The 22,289-nt window shown below is 41.2% G+C and overlaps 1 protein-coding gene across 2 annotated transcripts in view; it reads left to right on the top strand.

The window, feature by feature from the left end:
* The window catches only part of PRKG1 (protein kinase cGMP-dependent 1), a 1,235,433-nt gene that overhangs the window by 782,749 nt on the left and 430,395 nt on the right, over positions 1-22,289 (top strand). For both annotated transcript variants that reach the window (XM_032883001.1, XM_032883000.1), the window contains exon 4: positions 1,810-1,915. In XM_032883001.1, the coding sequence (XP_032738892.1) occupies positions 1,810-1,915 (106 nt within the window). The remainder of the gene's footprint in view (positions 1-1,809; positions 1,916-22,289) is intronic.

Genomic DNA, 22,289 nt, shown 5'->3' with positions numbered 1-22,289 from the left:
CTCAGGTCATGATCTCAGGGTCCTGGGTTCGAGTCCCTCATTGGGCTCCCTGCTCAGCGGGGAGCCTGCTTCTCCCTCTACCTGCTGCTCCCCCTGCTTGTGCTTTCTCTCTCTGTCAAATAAACAAATTAAAAAAAAAAAAAAGATAAAGACCGTCTCTGCCTTTTCAGGCCATGGTATCCCTGTCTGGACTCCCCGGCCCAGGCCCCTTCCCAGTCCTGGTCTTGTGCTCTCCCCACCCCGATTTCCCCTCCTCCACCTCTCCCCCAGCTCAGCTCCTGTCACTTCTGAAAGACTCTCCTTCTGGTAAATCTTTTCCTAAATTGACCATCCTTCGAGGTCATGTTATCCAGTCTCGGGGTTTGTCTCAAGTGAACAGGTGTTCTGGAAAGGAGCCTGGGTTGAGCTGAGGAGCTAGAATGTAGCTGGAGAGCACCTGTGCCATGAGCTTTGCTTTTGATGATGGTTCATTTTTAAAGGCTACTTGGCCCAGAGCCATGCGTACACCAGCCTTTGTGGCTTTGTTCATTTTCTCATTAACTGAGCACCTTTAATTCTCCAGTAAAGAGCAGGCTAAGGGACAAGTCACATTCTAGTTTCTTAGTGTCACACAGTTCTGCGAGGAAATATTAGGTAAAACTCAAAGATAGGGCTTTACTCTAGAATATGGTATTTCCTTTTTTATCTTTCCCTCCATTGCTCTGTGTTACTCAGTGTCCCTCCCCTTGTGTCACACCTGCAGCCTAATACTCTGCCCCCCTCCCCTACACCCAGATCTCCATCCATTACATTCAGGGGGCTTAGTGAGAAAATTGTCCTCTTCAATTTTTCCACATTTGGCTCACTAAACTATACACTGTTTCTACTCCCTTGTCTGGCTCCAACCCCTCCATCATCCTTACCTACCCCATCCCCCATGGGTATGTGCTGTGAATTGGCTTGCTTCATTTGTGTGTTAAAGTATTTCTTATTGTGAAATTTTGCAAACATATATAAACAGAGAGCATAGTACAACAAGCGTCTTGTATGCCCACCACACAGATTGGGGTATGGAGACTTTTAGTGTATTCTTCTAAAACCCAAGCTTATCTCATGATATCAACCTGTTACCCTATAGAGTCTTTTTCCAAAACTTGTCTCTTAGTAGATCAAATGGTTGTAATAGATCAAACAATGAACTTCATGGTATTCTATTTCAACACTATTATTGTTAAAGACCGTGTACATATGAGAATAGAAATTAAAATTCAACAAACCTATCTACTAGAAATTCACAGGACAACTTTGGGCATAGGTTAAATTTGCAAAAATAGGTTTCATGTAGAAAGCACTGTGCATTTATTTCTACTTTATTAAATTCACCCCATTAGCCTGAAGATTGAGTTTTCTTTTCGCCTCTACTTTTTACAACGAAAACGTGATCATTTGAGTCATGAACACCATTCCGGGTAATTCCCAGGGAGTGTTATTAATTGTGAATCTTTTTCTCTACATGATTTTTGCTCAGGTAGTCTTGAAATCACAAAATTTTTTCAGCGTGTACTTGGGCATTCCCATCCCCTAAGGACAGAAGACCACCAAGAATCTTCCTATTAGGTAATAACACTAAAAGGAAAATTATGAACTACATTTTACCTTGGAAGAATACATGGGTCCTTAACGAAATAGGACAGCGTGATGGTATCAGCTGTAAATGAAGGTTCAGGCTCCCCAGGACTCTCCTGGGTCCCTTCTCTCTTATGCGTGATGTGGTTCATGGTTGAAGTTGTCTAATTTTTTTCCCTGTTATTTTCCTTTTCTCTCCTCCAGCTCTTGTAAATGTGAAACTCTGGGCCATCGATCGACAATGTTTTCAAACGATCATGATGAGGACAGGACTCATCAAGCATACCGAGTATATGGAATTTTTAAAAAGGTAGGATGCTCGATTTTCTTCTACCTAGGTTGCTAATTGTCTCTCCAACCCTCTTCTCAGACATGCAGCCCAGGGAAGGCTTTTGCCTTCTTCTCAAGCTGAAGACTGCAGGTTGGTGGAAGCAATGGGCTTCTTTGTTTCTGGTACCAGTTTCCATGACACGGTCAGATTAAGTCAGATCTTGAGAGTTTCACCAAACATTCTAAGGGAGGAGTGAGGCTCAGAGGAACAAAAGAGAATTTGCTTGAACAAAAAGGGTATTGGAGTCCATCCCTAACTATTTATCAGTTAATGTCTCTGTGGACCCTCTTCTGATTAAATCCTCTCTTGTGTAAAATTCCGTGTTAAAGGTCAGATGATAAAGATGGAAAAGTTCCAAGGTGAAGCTCATTATCCTTTAATCCTGAGTTTAATTTCCCAAATTAAATGTGTTTTATATTTTAGTTCTGAAATATCAAAAGCTTTTCTTGATACAGGATATTATAATTCAGTATAGCATGGAAATTGGAATGAGAAAACAGCTTTTTCATTTCTGAGGAATACGCTGAAATTCACTGAAATGTCTGTCTTTGCCTCTAAGCTTCGTTTAAAGAAAACACATGATATCATTAAAAGGAATATTGACAACCTTTTTTCCCCAAAAAGTAGCGTGTTTTCTTTTTGAAAACTGAACCATCTTTAAATAGTGATAGATTGTTTGCTAAAGAGATGGTGTAGTGTCGCTTAAGATCTCCTTTTTCAGAGCTAGAATATTAAACCAGCTTTCTCATTTAATATTTTCTTGGTGAAGAAATGGTTTTAGTGGAGCTAAAAAAAAAAGTTAAAATCCCATTTCATTTCAGTTACATCATGATAAGTGTCAGTTACATTTTCTTAGGCAGTTTCAATAGTGTGTACTTGAGTATTTTATGTAGTTTATTTCCTGATTGATTCTTCCTACATTTTTCATTTTCACATAATTCCTTATATTCCTGCTAAAGGGACAATAAAATTCTAAGTTGATATCAAGTAATAATATATTAAAATATAGCTATCAGTAGAGGGTTGGGATTTTTCTGGAACATGATTGGGTGAAACCCTTAGAATTAGAAATGTAAGTTTCAGTTTGGAGTTGAGTACAGCTTGCAAGGAAATTATTCAGGTGCTGTGTGTGCGTGGGTGTGCATATGCGTGAGTACGTCGATACAAGGTGTGAATATATTGGTATGTGTGCGGGGCAATAGAAAGAGAGCAGAGAGACCAAGAAAGACTGAAAAAATAAAAACTTGAAAAATGTAAAATCCAAGTGCAAGTTACTATTTTCTGATGCAGCCCTAATAGAGAAAGATCCCAAGTGGTGGTTGTAAAATCTTCACCTGGGGAGTGGAGCCTGTTTTGTCTCATGGACCAAAGCACTGGGCACTTGGAATGTAGGTTGCCACTTCCGTAGTTTTGTTGTCTCAAAGAAATGGAGTAAGTGTCCGTGCTCTCTACCATGACCCACAAGAACTTTTTTAGAGGTGCTCAAGTTCAGGCCATAAAGTCTCACTGTGTCGGTATTGGTGTTACTCTTCTGAGCATGCATATACTTTGATTTTTGTGTTTTCAGAGCTGTGTCCCTTGGTTATCTGCTCTGACAGTTCAAACCTTCAGCAATAAAGGTTGGTTCTCCAGAGTGTGGAAACACATCTGGTTGGCCAGTTAGAGCAGATGACATCTAGCTGGTTGGATGAGAGGTAGGCATGGGCTGGTACTTTCCCTGCAGCAACTCTGCAAAGCATAAGGTCCCTGTCATTTGTGAAGACAGCACTGGGCTGGAAGCCCAAAAAGGGGACACAGGGACCAGTGTTGGCCTCGGGCTGGCTTTTATCTTCCTAAGTAATGACTGTGGCTACCTGGTTCTCTCTCACCTTCCGGTGGTTCACCGCTGCTCTTGAGTTATGCCCAGCCTCGTTAGCTGGATATTCAAGGCACTCCCACAGCCTCCGCTCCTGCCCTTCCAGCCTGGGGTCTTCTCGCAGTGGGAAAACCCAACAGTTGCGTCTGCCCAGGCAGTCCCTCAGTCCCTGTGCTTTCAGACAGCTCACTACCTCTGTGCCCTGTTCTTTGTTCTTCCCATTAGTGTTCAAGTTGTACTATTTTTTAAGATTCAACCAAAAGCTGCCTCTTCCGCAGATTAACTAACCTCATCCACCAAGAAGTAATGTTTCCCTTGTTTGAGCTTCATCTCTACCATGTGTCTCAATCACCCTGTTTTATTATAATCGAATTACTAAACTCCTAGGCTATAAACTTCTCCTAAGCATCTTGGTTTTCTTCTTCGGTGCAAAACTTTATTTTGTAGATAGGTAATTTATAGGACTATAAGGATGGGACCAGTACACATTTTTCAGAGCCCAAAGACAAAGAGAGTTGAGGACTTCTTACAAAAGAAAATAGAAGTTAAAAATGTCCAAGACTGTGACAGCATAGTATTAAACCAAGCATAGGCATCTTCTAAGCTTGGGCCCTGTACTGTTGCACAGGTTGTACATTCATGAAGCTAAATGAGTAAATAATACTCTTCTCTCTTTCACATTCCCAGGTTAACTATACTTGCTACCATTTACTTTGCAGGGCAGTTACAAGTTGTGTATAACACCCAAAAGGAAATATGGATACATAAAAAACTTAGATGACCAAACTTAATTAAAATTTCCTATCATAACTTAATAGTTTTTTTTAAATTTCCTTACTTTTTTTTAAGATTTTACTTATTAGAGAGAGTACAAGTAGGGAAGAGGGAGAGGAGAAGCAGACTCCCCAGTGAGCAGGGAGCCTGATGTGGGGCTCGATCCCAGGACTCTGGGATCATGACCAGAGTGGAAGGCAGCTGCTTAACTGACTGAGACACACAGGTGCCCCTATTTCCCTATTTTTTTTAAATTCACTTATTTTATATCATGTAAAATTTTAAGTTTTAGGTAGTCAAGTCAATCAGATTTTTCCTTTATGACTTCGTGTATAGAAAAGCTCACTTAATTGTATTAGAAAAATATGACTTAATACTTTGAGGTTCTCTGTGGCAAACTGTGTGTTTGGGGGGGGGCTGTTTTCCTCTAATGTGCTTGCTAAGTCATTCAACTCCAGTTACTACCATAGTTACTGTATACTGTGCATTTTGTTAAGGAGTTAAAGCAATTGCGATAGTGGGAAAATAACCAATCAGGCTGAAAGGAGATAATCCCTGGTCACTGCTCCTCTCCCCGTGCCACTCTTGCTCTTCATTTTCCTAAACAAGCAATAGGTTTAGAGGGTGGGGAAAGGGGACACACCATGAGTATAGATGGACTGCCAAAATGCAAAGATTTTTCTTAATTGTCAAAATTGGCTCTTATTTTCATTCCAGTGCCTTTACCCATTTTGTGGCTCTCAGTCTTGGATCTTGCTTGGTTCCTTTTCACTTTTAAATGCCACAGCAAACTCTGATTCTACATCTTTAATCGTATTTAGCCATTTCTCTTTTATGCCTTTTTGACAGTCCCCCATGCAAACACAGATGTTCCTCTGCAAGCCTAGCACACACAAAACAAAAACAAAAACAAAAAAAACAAAAATTCAAATGGGAGTGCTGCGAAGTAGGGCATGATTAGTCTAGGTCCTGCAGTGATTTTGCCAGTTGTGAGCCTTTCCATCCTTTCTGGCTACTGGAACATGGTGTTTTGTTAGATGGATTCTGAAAAATGAGCCAAATAACTGCCAGAGTTCATTTGTGTTTCTTTTTTCTGAGCATATTCTCTGCACCACTCTTGGCACTGGCTTCTCTCCCAGAGGGGCAGGAGAATACGGCTGTGTGCTCACTAGGTAGGCTTGTGGAACTGGGATGATACTACAACCATGACTATGCACCTCTATTGATGTCACATGCCTTACTGAAAAAGGAGAGACAGGGACCACTTGGAATTCAGGCTCCTGAGTTGACCCTGTTCATCCTCAGAAAACATAGTCTTTATTCACTAAGGGATTTTGGTAAGGCAGGTGGGCTCATATCCTCTTTTTGCACGAAGCCTTTGCATGGCTTCTGAGCACCCCCAAGATAAAGCCTAGGTCTTTGAAACCCTGCCTTCCAGGGCTGCTTCTGGCCTTCCCTGATTCTTAGCATCATCCCTCTTCTTCATTTTCTCATTCTCTCTGCTCCAGTCCTGGAGTGGTCTATCAAGGCCCCCCTGCCTCTGTGTGCCATGGCCCCTCGCTGCAGAGCTCAGCCTGGGATTCCTCACCCTTTGAATGGATGTATTTACCAGGGTGATTTGTAGTATGGTGCACAGAGTATGGCTGGTGAGGCAGGAAAAAACAAATCTGATTCTCCCTCAAACAATTAGAAATCTCTGATTTGCCTTTTCTGAGGTGAAAGAGTCATTGAGGGTACTACCCACCAAATTTCGTGTTCTATTCTCCATAAACTGAATTGTGAAGTTGGGAGATTTTGAAGGTCTTTGACTTTTTGGTTCCCAGTGGACTCTCTAGTCATAAAGAACTTGGAGGTATTTCTCAATTAAAGCTAACAGTTTGGATCTTTAGGCAGAAGGGGTAGAACTTCTCCAGGAATTCCTGATCAGTGGAAGCTAAGTGGTAACAGTCTGAAGTGATGGCCGCTGTGTGGGCCTTAGAGACATACACGTTTGGAGTCAACTTCACGCCATCCTGTTGGTATCAGAATGACCTTCACTATGAGGATAACTTCATGTTGGGTTGGGTACATGACTTGTCTACAGTCTATACTTGGGCCAAAACATCCTGAAACTTCTTTCATTCCTGGACGTGTTTATTACCTGGTGGTTCTGGCCACCCGTGCCACCAGCAGGGGCCTGTATAATGAGGCATCTTAATCCTCTGTGTTTAATCCTAGAAGAGTTAAAAAATGAGATTCAGAAAAAATCTAAGACAGGATGTAACTTAATTTCTGTGCCCCACTTACAGGTGAAGAAACTGCATCTTGAATCAAAATAAGCTCATGTTTAGTTAGACCCAGCTCAGACTGGAACTCCGATTCTGGATTTCCATTCTGAGAGCTGTGCCATATGTAGACTCTGGCCCCTGATGCGCATTCCAACGGAAGCTCCTCACTAGGGCAAACTTACTGTGGCGTGGGTTAGTCATACTTTTTTCCCCCGTTCTCCATAAAGATAGCCTACTTAAGTAACTTATTTGATAATCATGTTGACTTTTTTCTTATACTCTACATGTTTTTACTTTGAAACTTTGGAATAATGAGATTGCTAGAACCCTTGCAGATTTTCCTTCTCTGATCTAATTTGAAACCCAAATAATTTCATTTTTCACATAACTCTATTCAATGGTTACTCCTGAGATTTATATTTTATCCTACATCATACTTATTAAGTATAGTCAGGGGGATTTAGAGTTCACAGAGTGGATAACCTGGTAAGGGATAGGAGAGGTCACTCACTTTGCTCCCTGAGTCCCAGATTGGTTGAGTTACGAAAGTCACATGGAGAATTGACTCTATAATTGACCCTATATCCAGCTCTGTGCTCCCAGGAAAACTGGAAATTCAGCTGTCCTACAATGTCCCTGTCTCCTGTTCAGGATCTCCAGGGTAAAATTGTCCATTATCTTTACTAAATACATTTTCTAGTGTTTCACAATTGTTCTGGGATATTTAGATTTCTGTTAAAATTTTTTTGTTGAAATACAGTTGACACACATTTGTCTCGGGTGTACAACACAGTGAGTCCACATCTCTATCTGTTGCGCTACACTCCCCACAAGCAGAGCTCCCATCTGTCACCCTCCAACAGTACTCCGGTATCATGGACTGTATTCCCTGTGCTGTAACTTCCATTCTCCTGATTTATTCATTCCTTGAGTATAATCGGTAGTACTCCTACTACAGTCCGATTCTCCATAGAAGGGGAAGGGAGCTGCACACAGCTGTACTTGCCATGCTAATCTGACAGGACAGATGTGGGGTGGGGCCTGAAAAGTCCTTTTTAACAATTTCTTGGCTAATTGTCCTGCTGCTAAGCTGGGAGCCATTTTTGGAGAACCACTGAGCTAGGACAGAAGATGAAGGGAGAATACATATTTAAAATATTTGAAGTGTTTGTATGACTTACAGATGGGAGAGTGCTGCTTTGAATTGTGGCTTCACCATTTAAAGATAAGTAGTCTTAGTCAAGTTTCTTTGAGCTTCAGCTCAGTTTCTACCAAGCAAAAAAGAGGGGATCCTCCCACTATGAGGGATTATAATTAGGAAGTAAGATATAAAATTTTTAAGCGGGTACCAAGCAGTGTTGAAAACGCTTGATGTATTTAATCCTCACCAAAAATCTATAAAGTGAGTGCTAACATAATTTCCATTTTATAGATAAGGAAACTGAGGCCATAAAGTTGCAAAGCCAGTCAGGGGTAGAGGCCGTAGTTTCAGAGCCATTATTCCTAGACTACGCCATACTGGCTGAGGCAGTACTCCTGGGCTGCGCCATACTGGCTGAGGCAGTACTCCTGGGCTGCGCCATACTGGCTGAGGCAGTACTCCTGGGCTGTGTCATACTTGTTCTGGAACTGCAGGCTGTTCATTAGATCTAATGTGTTGTTGCTCTCCTCAGCAAACTGGCCTGTACCTTGCCCAGAGATTGGGGCAGTTGGTTGACTTTGTTCTTGTTGTACCTGGGTTTCTTCTTTGTACTTTTCTTTTTTCCCCCCTTCTTTTTATTAGAGATATACACAGCACAAGCAGGGGGAACCGCAGGAAAGGGAGAAGCAGGCTCCCTGCTGAACAAGGAGCCCGATGCAGGACTAGATCCCAGGACCCTGGGATCGTGACCTGAGGTGAAGGCAGATGGCCCAGCTGACTGAGCCACACAGGCGTCCCTTCATTGTACTTTTCTAATAGTGCCTTTCTCTCAAACTTCAGCAATCTTTGGTTTGCTCTTACCACCCCCACCCACCCAAGGGTATGCTCTAAGCAATAAATGCTCCGTGATAGTATAAGAGATGTCAGTTGGCTGACCACGCTGAGTAACAGTGATGGTGCCCTAGAATTGCATGGGGTCCATGGAGGGGCCTTGTGTTACATGGAAAGCCACCACCTATATGGAAGCAGGCACCATCATTTCTCAGTTATTAAATGACCAAGAGCCAGAATCTTCGTCTCCTGGTGTCAGATGTCCAGCAGTGGTTTTTCTGGTTTGGGTTCCTTTCTGTCTCCCACCTGGAGCATGTCAAGCACAGGAGGGGGTCTCAACGCAAGACCCATTCTTGCTTACCCTGTGTTCTGTGATCTTTTGAGCAACTCGGCTATTTAGACATTTACTGACAGTATCTTTGGTATACTTTAGCCTGAAGAAATCAAGATACTACTTTGGGGGCACGAATTATGTAAAGAACAACAATGTAGTCTAATGAATTCAAGATATCTGTTGAACACCAAAACCTTGATCCCACATTGCCCACATTTTTCCTCCTCTTGTTTACGGGAGAGATGGTAATGGAAGACTTCTATGGAAATAGTTTGAGGGATTTTAGATTTTATCTTTTAGTTTTAAAGAAGTCACCTACTAAGCTCTTAAGCTTTGAGCTTTAGTAGAGTTTTTCTAGAAGATTGTGAAACCTGCATTAGAATTTAGCCTGACAAAGCTGACACAGTTCTAATTTGGAGGGAAATAATGCAGGGAATGAAGAAGGAAGTGCTGTGTCCCCCATGTTCATCAGCCTGTTTAGTCCGTGCTGTGGAAGGAGGTCCATTCTAATTAAAGAGGACACCAAGGGCAGATAAATGTAAAAGTGGCCTTTAATGTCAAGATGTCATTGAGCATTTGCACAAATGGCTCCATATTATCTTTAAAAGACAGGTAGGGGCACCTGGTGGCTCAGCTGGTTAAGCATGTGGCTTGATTTTGGCTCAGATCATGATCTTAGGGTCTTGAGATCAAACCCCACATCCTGGCTCTGCCCTGGGTGTAGAATCTGCTCGAGATTCTCCCTCAGTCCCTCCCGCTTATGTGCCCTCTCTATCTCAAATCTTTTAAAAGAGTGTAATCTTTGATCTTTGAATATTGTATATTGATTATAATAATTCTGTATGTGTCCTATATAATTTCCCCTCCACATGTGTAAATTTTTTTAATTTAAAACTTTTTTTTTTTTTTTTTAATTTGACAGAGATCACAAGTAGGCAGAGAGGCAAGCAGAGGGAGAGAGAGAGGAGGAAGCAGGCTCTCTACCAGGCAGAGAGCCCGATGCAGGGCTTGATCCCAGGACCCTGGGACCATGAACTGAGCCAAAGGCAGAGGCTTTAACCCACTGAGCCACCCAGGCACCCCATGTGTAAATTTATTCTGATCCTTGCACATAATAGGATACCTGATCATGGTGTTTGTGTCTAAAATCACTCACTGAAGTCAGTGAATCTTCTGTAGATTATCTTGCTTGGTCCTAGAGAAGATGAGGCATTAGATGAGGGACTTGTGTCCACTCTCCTGGACTCTGGGCTTGCAGGCATGTGTCCCTTTTCAGATGGTAGGCTAAATTTGCATCCCCATGTCGCTGATGATAGTTTCTCAACACTCTGGGTGTTACAAAGCTAAAGCAATGTGACAAAGTTGGGTAGTCCTCCATTTTGTTTTTGAACCTTATGAATCATTCCTGTAACCAGGCTCCTTTCATTTCTGATTCTTGCACATGGAGCTTACTTTGGTTCATCTGAGAGGGAGTCCTTTTCCATATAGGGATGGTTCTGTAATGACCAGGTCCAGAAGGACCCCATGAGCTGCTGGGGAAATGAAGAAGAAAGGTTTCTGACATCCCAGCCACCTGGATTTCTCCACTTGATAGAGAAACCCACTTCCCCACAGTTGAAGAGGAATCCAGGAATCTGGATGGGGATGAGGAAAAAACTGTCCAAGGGGAAATAAACATCAGGGTGACTTCGACAGCCTGTCTGAATTTGTCACCCAATCCATCCAGGAAGAGGAGAGAACATCAGTTGTCTTAGAAAAAGCAGGAAGTGGAATGTGCATCATAGGTCCTATTTTGAGTTTGCTGTGATTTTTCTCCTGTTCTGCTTTGGCTTAGAATGAGGTTAGTGCTTAATGTATTTCCCAATAGGCTTCACCAGGGTGAATTCCTAAGCTGAGCATCGGGCTGCTGAGCAGTATGGGCATCTCCAAACAGACTGCCCTGCTTTTCTGCCTTGTGGAGGGAGCAAAGGAAAGGCAAGCCATCCGAGGGAGCACCTGGCATAATGTTTGGTGCCAGAAATAGGGGCTGAGTTGTGAACACTCCCCCACAGTGCGAGTGTTTGCATAGCAGTAGAGGAAATCAGGGAGAAAACATAAACAAGAACAAAATGGCCTGCACCTGCTACTTTACATACATCATCTTACTTGATTTTGATGAGCTCCTTTGAGGGAGCTGGTGTTCTCCGCACTTGATTTGAGGAGATGACTGGAGTTAAAAAAATGAACAACGGTCCACCATTACCCAGCCAGATTCCAAATCAGGCCCACGCCTGAAGTCCTTGTTCTCTTCTTCACATGTGGCCAACCCCCTGCAAAGGGGTAATATCGGAAAACTCAGTAGTTCAGTATTTAGTGTTTCTTTTCTCTAATAGAACGGATGTGTTTACTGATGAGCTTGTGGGAAATTCAATGCAAGTATAAATAATGCTGCCCCCCAAATTGTTGGAAAAGTATTTCTTGACACATTTGAGCCATTGCAAAAAGTTCCTCATGGTTTTTTGTGTGATCTTCCATCCACATATGAATCTTGAGGTTTTAAACTACTTAGGAACAGAGGAAGATTTTTTTTTCTTAGAAAACTCCTGAAACACATGCCATTTTAAAATTTACCTTGTATGTATACAATAAATGATGGCATGTTTATACTGAAGCCTAGGACGATGCCAACTGAGCAACATGACTTGAGTTTTCCTGCAAATATACAGAGATTTTAAAGTGATTCAAGGAATTAAATGAATTTTACTTTCCCATTTGACTAGATGGGGTCCAGTGGGTAAACATTGTATTCCATGTTTGGGGGAAAACTCCTTAAGTGCTCTGGTCTGTTGTGCAAACACAGACACATCAAAGTTGCCTTTGAGGATGGATTTGTTTTATTTTTCTCTGAGAGAAATCAAATCCACAAGAAATGTAACACAAACATGGTCAAGATTTAGTTCCATAGAAAAAAACTGTTACACTTAAAGAAAGGATTTTAATTCCAGAGAATTCGGAATTCTTCACATTCTTTTTCTTAATGGTAAAGTTGAGGTACATACAACATACGATCAACATCTGCCTTTTTTAAATTTAAACCAGTGTATTTGCTATGTTAAAAATAATCCTTCCAGACCCTTGTCACACTAGGTGAAAATTGTGCTAAGTTCTTTGTAGTCATGATTGAACCACTTGGAAAAATCAAGAGTTCTGTATATTGGACATGTAGAATTAGCCCTAACGAGATCTTTTTTGTTGTTGCTTTTGTTTTTTTTTTCGTTTATGTTTTGTTTTCTTTTTACACACAAAACCCCATAAAAACTGGCTTTTTGTATTGGGTAAATCTGTGAAAATTGGAGTGTATCCTGCAAAAATGCTTGTCATTTGTTGAGCCCAGCTCAAAGTTATGTTGTCTGCCTAGGGACAATTGCCCAACCCATCTTCACCCTGCTGATCCCAGCTCTGATCTTCAGAATCCTAACAGCTTGTTAGCGGGGCTCTCCAGCACTAAATAAATATGTGTATGTATATATATATATATATATATATATATATATATATATATACATACATACATATATATGTATGTGTGTGTGTGTATATATATATATATATATATGGTTTTTTTTTTTTTAACTTCAGTATGACGGTCTCTAACAGAATTAGACAAGAGATAGCCTGTTTTTCTGTGCGTTTGTTTTTCTAAGCAAGCTTTTCAGAAGAGCTCTTTCGGGGCACCTGGTGGCTCAGTGGGTTAAAGCCTCTGCCTTCGGCTCAGGTCATGATCTCAGGGTCCTGGGTGAAAATAAAGTGAAAATAGCTTCTCTTTAGACTAAGTTTCCACGGTTTCATAGGTTAGGGCATGGCAAGGACTCTTCGGGGAAGCCCTAGCTCACTCCAAAGGTAGCCCACTCTGCTGGTTAGAGCTTCTCGGACTTTCTGAAGATCACCTGGCAGACTGTTATTCTTACATAAGAAGGTTGTTAAATTCAAATTAAGACCATTATTCAAAGCCGATTTTATTATGAACAGTCAAACAGTAACACTATAGAGTAGACCTGGAGAACTTCAGAATTCTGGGGCTTCCCTCCCTCCCCCGATCTTTCTGTCTGAGTGGTACATTTGATGTATGTTATTCAGGCCCTGGCTGTCTGCTCTCCAGAAATCCCAGCATCCATAAGTCTCTTCAATACTAGCTTCGTCTTCAAGTGCCCGGATGTCCATGTTTCTGTCTCCCACATGATTGTGAGTCACCAACCTGCCTACAGTCCTGGGCTGGTCTCACATGGCTCATCTGTTGCTGTCACCAACACCTGGGAATTTGGTCTCTGCAGAGGTGAAGTTGAGTCAGATAATATAGGGATATTTTGGGGTATGGGGAAAGAAGAGTAAGAGACTTTGTGGCATTTTATTAATGACACAAAGCATACAATTTATTTTTAAAGCTCTAAAAAATGGGGGAAAAAAGAATTGTCAGTCATTTTCAAAAGGTGTGAGATGTCAGCATTTGAGGATTTTGCTCTAGTATTTTTCTGTTCATGAGAAACTTTTGCCTAATTTTGCTCAGGACATATACATGGTTTTTAATGTTGCTGTTAACGTAACATTACACCCCTCTATGTTAGATAATAAGACTTTATGAACTTTTTCATGCTGCCTTCTACTGCTATAGCTATGTACTTCTTGACTTGAGTCTAGAGAGCTTAGTGCTGGGATATCAGGGGATAGGGGATAGGGCACACATGGTAAGAAAGACCATTAGGGTAAAGGTCAGCCTCTCAGCATATACCTGCTGTGACCCCCAAGCAGGTTCTAATCAGGTTATATTTGGACAGTGGAAAATGTTCCACACCAGGGAAAGATCCTAGAGAGGAGGGAGATGGATTTACAGCTTTGAAAAGGAAACTTAATGGTTGGTCTTTAAAGCTTATTTTCCACATTAGGTTTTCAGGAGCTTAAAGGTTTCTCCAGATCCTCTGTAGTATTGATGGGAGAAAAAATTAAGTCAGACACTTCCTAATTTGATCCTAACATTTTTAAATGTTTTTTTTCTTAAATGAAGTATATTATATGCACTTTGACATGTATGAATCTTAAAAGTACAGTTGAATGTATGCTTATAGATCTGTATTCTAACAGAGCCAACCCCTAGATCAAGATACATAAGATGTTTCGAGCTGTTTGGAAGGTTTGCCTGTACCCTTCCCAGTGAATTTCCTCTGCCAAAGAGAACAGTTATTTTGAGTTCTACAATCACAGATCAGCTTTTCCCTTTTCCCACTTCATATTAACGGGATCATGTAGTATGTACTCCTCTGTGTCGGGGTTCTTTAGTTCAATGTCCTGTCTAGGAGAGGTTCCCCCCACCCTGCCCCTTTTGGTGTATGTATCTGTAGTTCATTCCATTTAATTGGTCTATAGCATTCCATTGTATAAATACATCCTAATTGGCCCATTTTAATGAAAACAATCATTGAGATTCTTTCCACTTTTGAGCTTTTATGAATAGGGCTGCTGGAAACATTCTTGACGATCTTTTCTGGTGAGAGTTGGTCTTCATTTCTCTTGAAATGTGTATAAACACACACACACACACATACACACACACACACATCCCTTAGAATAAAATTTGATCCATAAAAGAGGTATATATTAGAGGTTGTGCTATATAATTTTCCATAGTATCCCAACCAATTTATACTCCTACCAATATAGAAAAGAAGTTTGTTCTGGATCCTCACTAACATTTGGTATTTTTACATCTTGTTAATTTTATCTGGCCAGAACATGGTAATAAAACAGAATGTTCCATAGCGTCCATACCATTTTGAGTGCATAGCCCATTAAAAAAATTTAGCATACTGCCCACTACTATATCCTTAATATTTCATATAATACATATTCCTTTATATATATATATGTATATATATATATATATATATATATATATATATACATACATACACACACACACAGCTGAGCTAAAACTTAAAATAAGATTTTTGAAAAGGTAAAATTAAAAATAGAGTCAGTAATATTTCCTTTCTCACCTCCATAGAATATCTTACACAAGTCCTGGCCCAGTTTTGGAGCTTGTCTAAACTACATAAGAGCAGAGTTTTCCTAGATCTAGAATAAAACATAGAAAGGATTTGGGCTGTTGACTGTGTGCACTTCCAGCGTGTGCAGCCCCGCATCTTCCCAGAGCTGTACGTCAATCCGCCACACCCTTCCCAGGGGACAGATGTGCCTGCCTCGAGTGTAGACTGCTTTGGGGCCCATGGTTATTTTGCCTGTGGCTTCTGTTGTTGTAGTTACTGGGCGTTCTTCTAAACTGGTGGTTCTTAAAGTACGATATGGGTTTTCCTGGGCATTCGTGATACTCTGTAGGGAGATCACTGAGGTCAAAACCATGTTCATAATATTGTCATGTAGTGTTTTCACATTCTTTTCCTCAGTGGGCATGACAGAGCCTTCCAGAGGCTAAAAGAGTTAATGGAATATATGCTTGTATATTTTTGTGTTTTAATTTTTGGTTTTACTATCAAATATTGTAAATATAGATAGATATAACCCATAAGAAAACCCCAAAAAACCAAAAAAAACCCCAAAACTTTGTGTCCCTCAGTTGTTGGGAGTGTAAAGGGGTCCTGAGAGGAAAGATTTTGAGAACCACTCTCTTAAAACAGATAAAATGGGGACAGAAAACCCTAAAAGTTAGACTTTATTAGACATGTCCTATCTAGTATAGCTCATGAAAGTGAACTATGTTCTTGAAGGAAAAAGGCTACTACCAAAACCTCATTAAAAGATTAAATGCATTTTTCATCCTTAGTAAAGCTATTAAATGGCTGGTTATTATGGGAAGGAAAAAAAATTCAGTTTTTATAGCTCTCCAGTGTGTGTCACATAAAAGTGGGCTTTATTTATGTTTTTCACTGCACCTTTAGGTTAATACTCTTTTTTAAAACTTGGAAACTTTTGAACAGATAATAAATCTTTAGTGATAAATATATATGCTTATAGACAAAAAATAATGGGAATACATCACACAATAAATTGTATCCCTTTCTTCTGTGTGACACCAGGCTGAACCTGACAGTGAAATCCCCTTCAAACACCAAGGGATAACCTTAACTAGCTGCTAATTTCAAACCCAGGCAGCTAATTTTTTTAAAAAAAGATTTTAGTTATTTGACAGAGAAATAAAGAGATCACAAGTAGACAGAAGCAGGGGTGGGGGGGGTGGAAAGCAGGCTCCCCGCTGAGCAGAGAGCCTGATGCGGGGCTCGATCCCAGGACCCTGAGATCATGACCTGAGCTGAAGGCAGAGGCTTAACCCACTGAGCCACCCAGGTGCCCCCTGGGAGCTAATTTTAACTTAATCCATGGAGCTTCTAAATTTTCTCAGTGGAGGGTAATTTCTGCTGTGTTCTTATCCAATATGCAATTTGAGTGTACCTCTCTACTCAACAATATCAAATCTTGACACTTTTGACACATGTCAGAGAATCCATCCATGAATTTACTTTATCTGGAGATTGTTGGAAGTTTCCCCAAACACCTTGATGTTTGAGGGAGACAGGTTAGGGCTCAGTGTTGCTTAGCCATTTCTTCAGGTTTCCTGAATTCTGTACTGAAAGAGTTACAGCATCAAGGTGCTGTATGTCTGGACAAAGTCAGCATTCCATAGAAATGTTGAGATGCTTTTAAATATCCCTTCTCTAGTTACAGGAATTGTAGTCCGATAAATCATTGGTTAGATTTTCCAGAATTTCTAGTTCCATGAAAAGAATTTTCCCTAAGATTCAGTGCTGGTTTAATATTTGTCATTTGTCTCTTGATGAGTGTGAATACTTTATCCAGCTATGGAGAACTACATTTCATTTTTGTGTCAGTCGAAAGAAATGTAGTTCTACCTATAATGTGCAATCACAGTAACTTTAATGCCAGGAATCCTGGATGTATTTTTCCACCCAAGAAGTTAATTATATTAAGTTTTCTTTCAGTTTTGTGTTCTGGTATTATAAAGTGTCCTCTCTCGTGTGGGTCTAGGCATGGCATGAAACAAATAGATACGCATTAGTATCAGTAGATTAATGCCTAATAAATGTGGCTGGAGGACAAGCTGTTCAGCATTCAGAATTATTGTCTGAGTGGCAGTTCTACTTTGGAAAGAAGACCTTCTCTGGTCCTTAGAGCTTTAATCAGTATAGTCAACATGATCTCTCCTTGTATTAAGAGTTCTCAGACTCTCCTTTCCATTCCGACCCACAAAATTTGGCTGACTTAGATTCTGAGGAATAGGTCACTATAGCCATGATCTCTGTTATTAGTGCCCTAAGTGGGTAAGACTGCCAGATGTGGGATATACCTAAATGCTTTCTGCACAGAATAGAAATTAATCAGGCAAATGACATACAGACCAACTAAGGGGTTTTAGATTTTGGAAGTCAGAGTCTCGCCTGTGTGATTTTTGTCAGATTCCGGTTCTGCCAAGCTCTTGCTCTCTCTCTGCTTGATTTTTGAGAATCAGAGGAGTAATGAGGCAGGACCAAAGAGACCACACTGAAGAAAACAAATGTTTTGAGCAGAACAAAAAGTGCAATAGGTGATCTAGCCAGAAAGGAAAATCCAGAGGAATCGGATATGGGGTTTTTGCAGTGGGACTTGAAGTAAGAGCATTCCAGGTGAAGGGAGAGCCTATGCAATGGAACAGACTAGAAAATGCAGTCAGTTGATGATGCCTTCATAGCGCCAGCCCACGGTCTGCTCTGCCAGTGTCCCCTGTCAGGGGTGGCTGCTGACACATTTGTCACCAGCCTACCGGGTTCCTGCTCTAATACTCTGCCCTGGAAATTGCAGAGTGAGGAATCTGACCTCAGTTTGGTAGGTAATGGGAAGATAGGAAAAGCTTTTGAGCAGGCATCAGGGTTCTAGCTATGCCTTTCTAGAATTAGTCTAGCGGGGCTGCGTAGGAAGGGATTGGCCTGGGGGGAAATAGACCCACTTGGGCAGGGTCTGTCATCAAGGCTCAAAACTGTTCCATCCCTGAAATCTCAAGATTGAAGGCCCGAGTCTGACCTTCATTTGTGATTTTGCAGTGGGTGGGTAGAGATGTGAAATGCAGATGGAAGAGGGAGTGGGTGGACTCTGCAGACACAGGACAGGAGGCCTGACGTTCATTCAGGAGTGCGGTTCTAGATCAGTGGTAAAGAGCGACAATAGGGGAGGCTGTGTTTTTAGGAAGACTTGTAAGTTGTCTATGTCATCATATACTCTTGGATGGGTTTACCAGGCTAGTAGACTAAAATACTCAACAGACACGGTGGCTTAGGTTATGGTCTGGGACACTGCAGATCAGATAGAATGATCTGGGTCAATATGAGCATAAGCCCATGGCAAATCACTCAAAATGCAGGTTTTTAAAACTCCAACAAAAGAGATGAAGGGCTTCATATAATAAGCCAATTTAACTTTGCCTGGAACCCACTTGGTGTGTAAATTCTTGAGATTGTTTTTACGGACGGCAAAAGAAAAATCCATTAACTGACCCCTTTGGGAACCAAATCTTTCCATTAAATGTACCTAGTCCTGTAGGTGTTTATGGAAGTGCTGATGAGGAATAAGCCCACAGCAAAGTCTCAATTTTTTTTTTTTTTTAAGATTTTATTTATTTGACCGAGATCACAAGTAGGCAGAGATGCAGGCTGAGAGAAGGGGAAGCAGGCTCCCTGATGAAAAGAGAGCTCAATGTGGGGCTCGATCTCAGGACCCTGGAATCATAACCTGAGCTGAAGGCAGAGGCTTTAACCCACTGAGCCACCCAGGTGCCCCGCAAAGTCTCAAGTTGAGTAGAATTTACTTAAGCGCTGAGGCCTTCAAAATGGCTGAAACCGGAGGCCCGTTATGGGGTCCCATTGACTTGATGAGTTCCCAGGCATTTCTCGTTTGGAGGAAGGGCACTGGGTAAATGAGACTGTCCATCAGTGGTTTCTGTGTCACTGACAAGGGGGTTCTTTCTAGAAAGATGGAAACATGAGCTAGGGTCCTTGCTTCCCAGAAACAGGATATAGAAGAAGAAAGGCGGTATTCTCTTTGTATTCCCCGCTTGTTAATCATCAAAAGGAGAGACATGGAATGATTTGAGAAGTCCCTTTCATCTTAAGTAGAGCAAAATGGACTGGACGAGAAAGAATTTATCCTTTCTGTTGCCTGTAGGAGAAGATTAATTGCATAAACTTGCAGTAAGAAGTTTAGTTTCCCCTGAGGAAAAAAACAAGGCATGACAGCTGTGGTGCTGAGAGAGACAGCCTCTGTGTGGTGCAGTCCATTAGCACTGAGGGAAATAATTAGTTTTGCAGTGATGACTGATGAATTGTTTTAACTTGTTTATAAACATTAAGGCGACAGCAACAAAGCAGCATTTCCTCAAATATTCAGGGTGAAGAAATAGAACAAAATCCTGTGCCTGTTGAGTATGTCAGCCTTCAGGTGTTTGTTCTCATGATTCAATTTCCTTGATTGTCTGCAACATCTCCATTATCCTCACCAACTGACCGAAGCCGCCTCCAATAAACAAAGATGATGAAAACTCCTCACAAGATTCGAGATCCCTTAGGTCTGCAGTGTTTGGCTAACTTTGTCACCAAGAGAACTGAACTGAGTATGCTTAACTGTCATACACCTCAATCAGGGCTAAGTATCGATAATGACCACTGTAAGGAAGAACCCTTGGGCACAACAGTGGTTCCATGAAATGTGTGATGGTGTCTTTGAGGATACCTTTGTGGAGAAAGGACAATACTATGTTTTTTGTACTCTTAATTGCTGGAAATAATGACTTGCTAAATTGCGACTTGGGCTTATTAACTCCTGCATCTAGATGGAGTTCATGACTGTGCAACAATGGCTGCTGTGTCTAGAGGATGGAAATTGAAATTCCTGTTTGAACACATACAGGGAAATCATGGTGGTTCTGCATAAGTGATTATTTATGTTTGAAAGGAAAAGTGCATCACTTTATCTTTCACGGTCTTAATACCTTCTAACTGGAAAAGTGTTATTGTGTGGAATAAGAAACTGATTCTCTCTCAGGATATATGTGAACGTTGATTTTTCTGTTCTCTTTCTAATTTCTGGAATACTGAACAAAGCTTAGAATCAAATGATCACATCTAATCAGCCAGCAAAATAACCAGAAAATCACAGGTTTTCTTGGGAGACCTGAGAAGATTTTTGTTTGTGATGATGAGAGCTTGTGAAAGGAGGGTAATGTTGGACTTTGAGGCTGTGGGCAACTACTTCTCAGTATCTAAAGGATAAATCTGTGTTGTTGGAAGTGTCAGTGATGTCTTCTCATTTTATTCTTTTGAAAATGTTCACCATGTGCTTGTTTTCACATCTGTAGACAGAATAAATGGGGACAGGTTGATAAAGGAACATACATGTCCGCAGTAGTTTTGAAGGCTCGGTGGACAAAACCTTCACCCTAGTTGACCTGCGCATATCGTAAGAAGCATTATTTTTCACCCAATAAGTATATTTCATAATCCTTACGTGAAAAGGCTAAAAATGTTTTAACATACCGATGATGGCTTTTTAACAAAAGAGCCATTCATCTGGGTCACTGGTGCTAGGGCTTTTCTATAGACTGATGAGAGTTCTCCATGCATTACTGAGTAGAGACAGGACGTAGAATCCAGATGTGTGGTGGACAATCACTCACTCATCACAAAGGAAGGAAGCATCTTGACAAGAGCAAAATGGCGGTCGCCCCTTTATAGCAGGCACTAAAATTAGCATCTCTAATCATGGAACAACTGGACAGAAGATGGCTCTTGAGGTGAGGCAATATGACGTCCACAGCCTCACCTGGGAACTGTTACTTCCAGTAATGGTTAAACTGTAAAGAAGCCTTTTGACCTAACTTTGCATTTTGAGGAAGTACAAAGATGTAGGAATGTGGAATGACACTCCAAGGAGACGGTCAAATTAGCTTATGATAAGGTAGGCATGCAATGAAAAAACTGGCCTGGTCCCTTCAGAATCATCATGTAAGGAAAAAGTTTTCAGGGGACTCTTAAACATCAGGAGAAACAAAAAGGACATAACAGTCAAATGAAATCTGTATTAGTTATCGAGTGCCATATAACAAATTATACACCAAGATGTCATGCTTGAAAACCACACACATTTATTATCCCCTCGCTCTGCTGAGTGAGAAATATGGTAGAGCTGGCCCGGGTACCTCTGACTGAAAGTCTCCCCTGAGGTCCCAAGCTCTTGCTGAGGCTAAGGGCTCATCTGGAACCCCTCCTGGGAGGTGGGGGAAACAGGAGAGGGATGGTTTCCAGACTCCTCATGTGGTTGTTGGTCCACCTTGGTTCCTTCCTGTGTGAGCATTTCCACAGAACTGCCTCACAACATAGCCACTGGCTTCTCTCGGGGCAAGTGATTCAAAGAGAATAACCAAGATGAAATTCCTAGGCTTTTTGTAACTTAATCTCAAAAGTGACCTCCTGCCATTTCTGTATCTTGTCCTTAGAAGTGATTTGGTAAGTCCATCTCTTCCATGAGGGGCCAAGATGGCGGGATTGCAAGATGACATGAAGATCAGGGGATAACAATCACAGGGGACTGTCGGAGAGGCTGCCATCCACCACCTCTATCAAGTCCAATGGACCCGTGATGGGAAAAATCCATCTGTGAGGGGCATTTGAGGGCCAATCAGGAAAACTGGAACATAAGTTTGATACAAAGTAATATAAGGGAATTCATCTTATTGGTTATATAAGAGAATGTACATATCCTAGAAGACACAGGCTTGATGATGTAGGTGCAAAGTACTGTGACATCTATAGCTTATTTCCTAATTCACACACATGCACATAAAGACCTACACTTCCAGGTGGACACATACGTACATCATTGGAAAAATACTGATGGTGTAATAACAATGATTACATCGAGATGGTGGGTATGTGAATGTTCATTATCCTGTTGTTAGAACTTCTTGGTCTGTTTGGGGATTTTTTTCTAGTAACGTGGGGTAAAATGGTGTCTTAGGTCAGGTTAACTCGTGCCTTGTTCCACCAAGTCAGGGGAAGCAGGCTACGCAGAGCTTGTAATGGCTGTTGAAGATCTTACAAGAAAAATACTCCTAGTGTTAACAA

Source organism: Lontra canadensis, unplaced genomic scaffold (genome assembly GCF_010015895.1).
Source record: "Lontra canadensis isolate GAN:19392208 unplaced genomic scaffold, GSC_riverotter_1.0 scaffold85, whole genome shotgun sequence".
Lineage (NCBI taxonomy): Eukaryota > Metazoa > Chordata > Mammalia > Carnivora > Mustelidae > Lontra > Lontra canadensis.
Note: the sequence above shows the minus strand (reverse complement) of the source record. Positions and strands in the feature narration are given on the sequence as shown.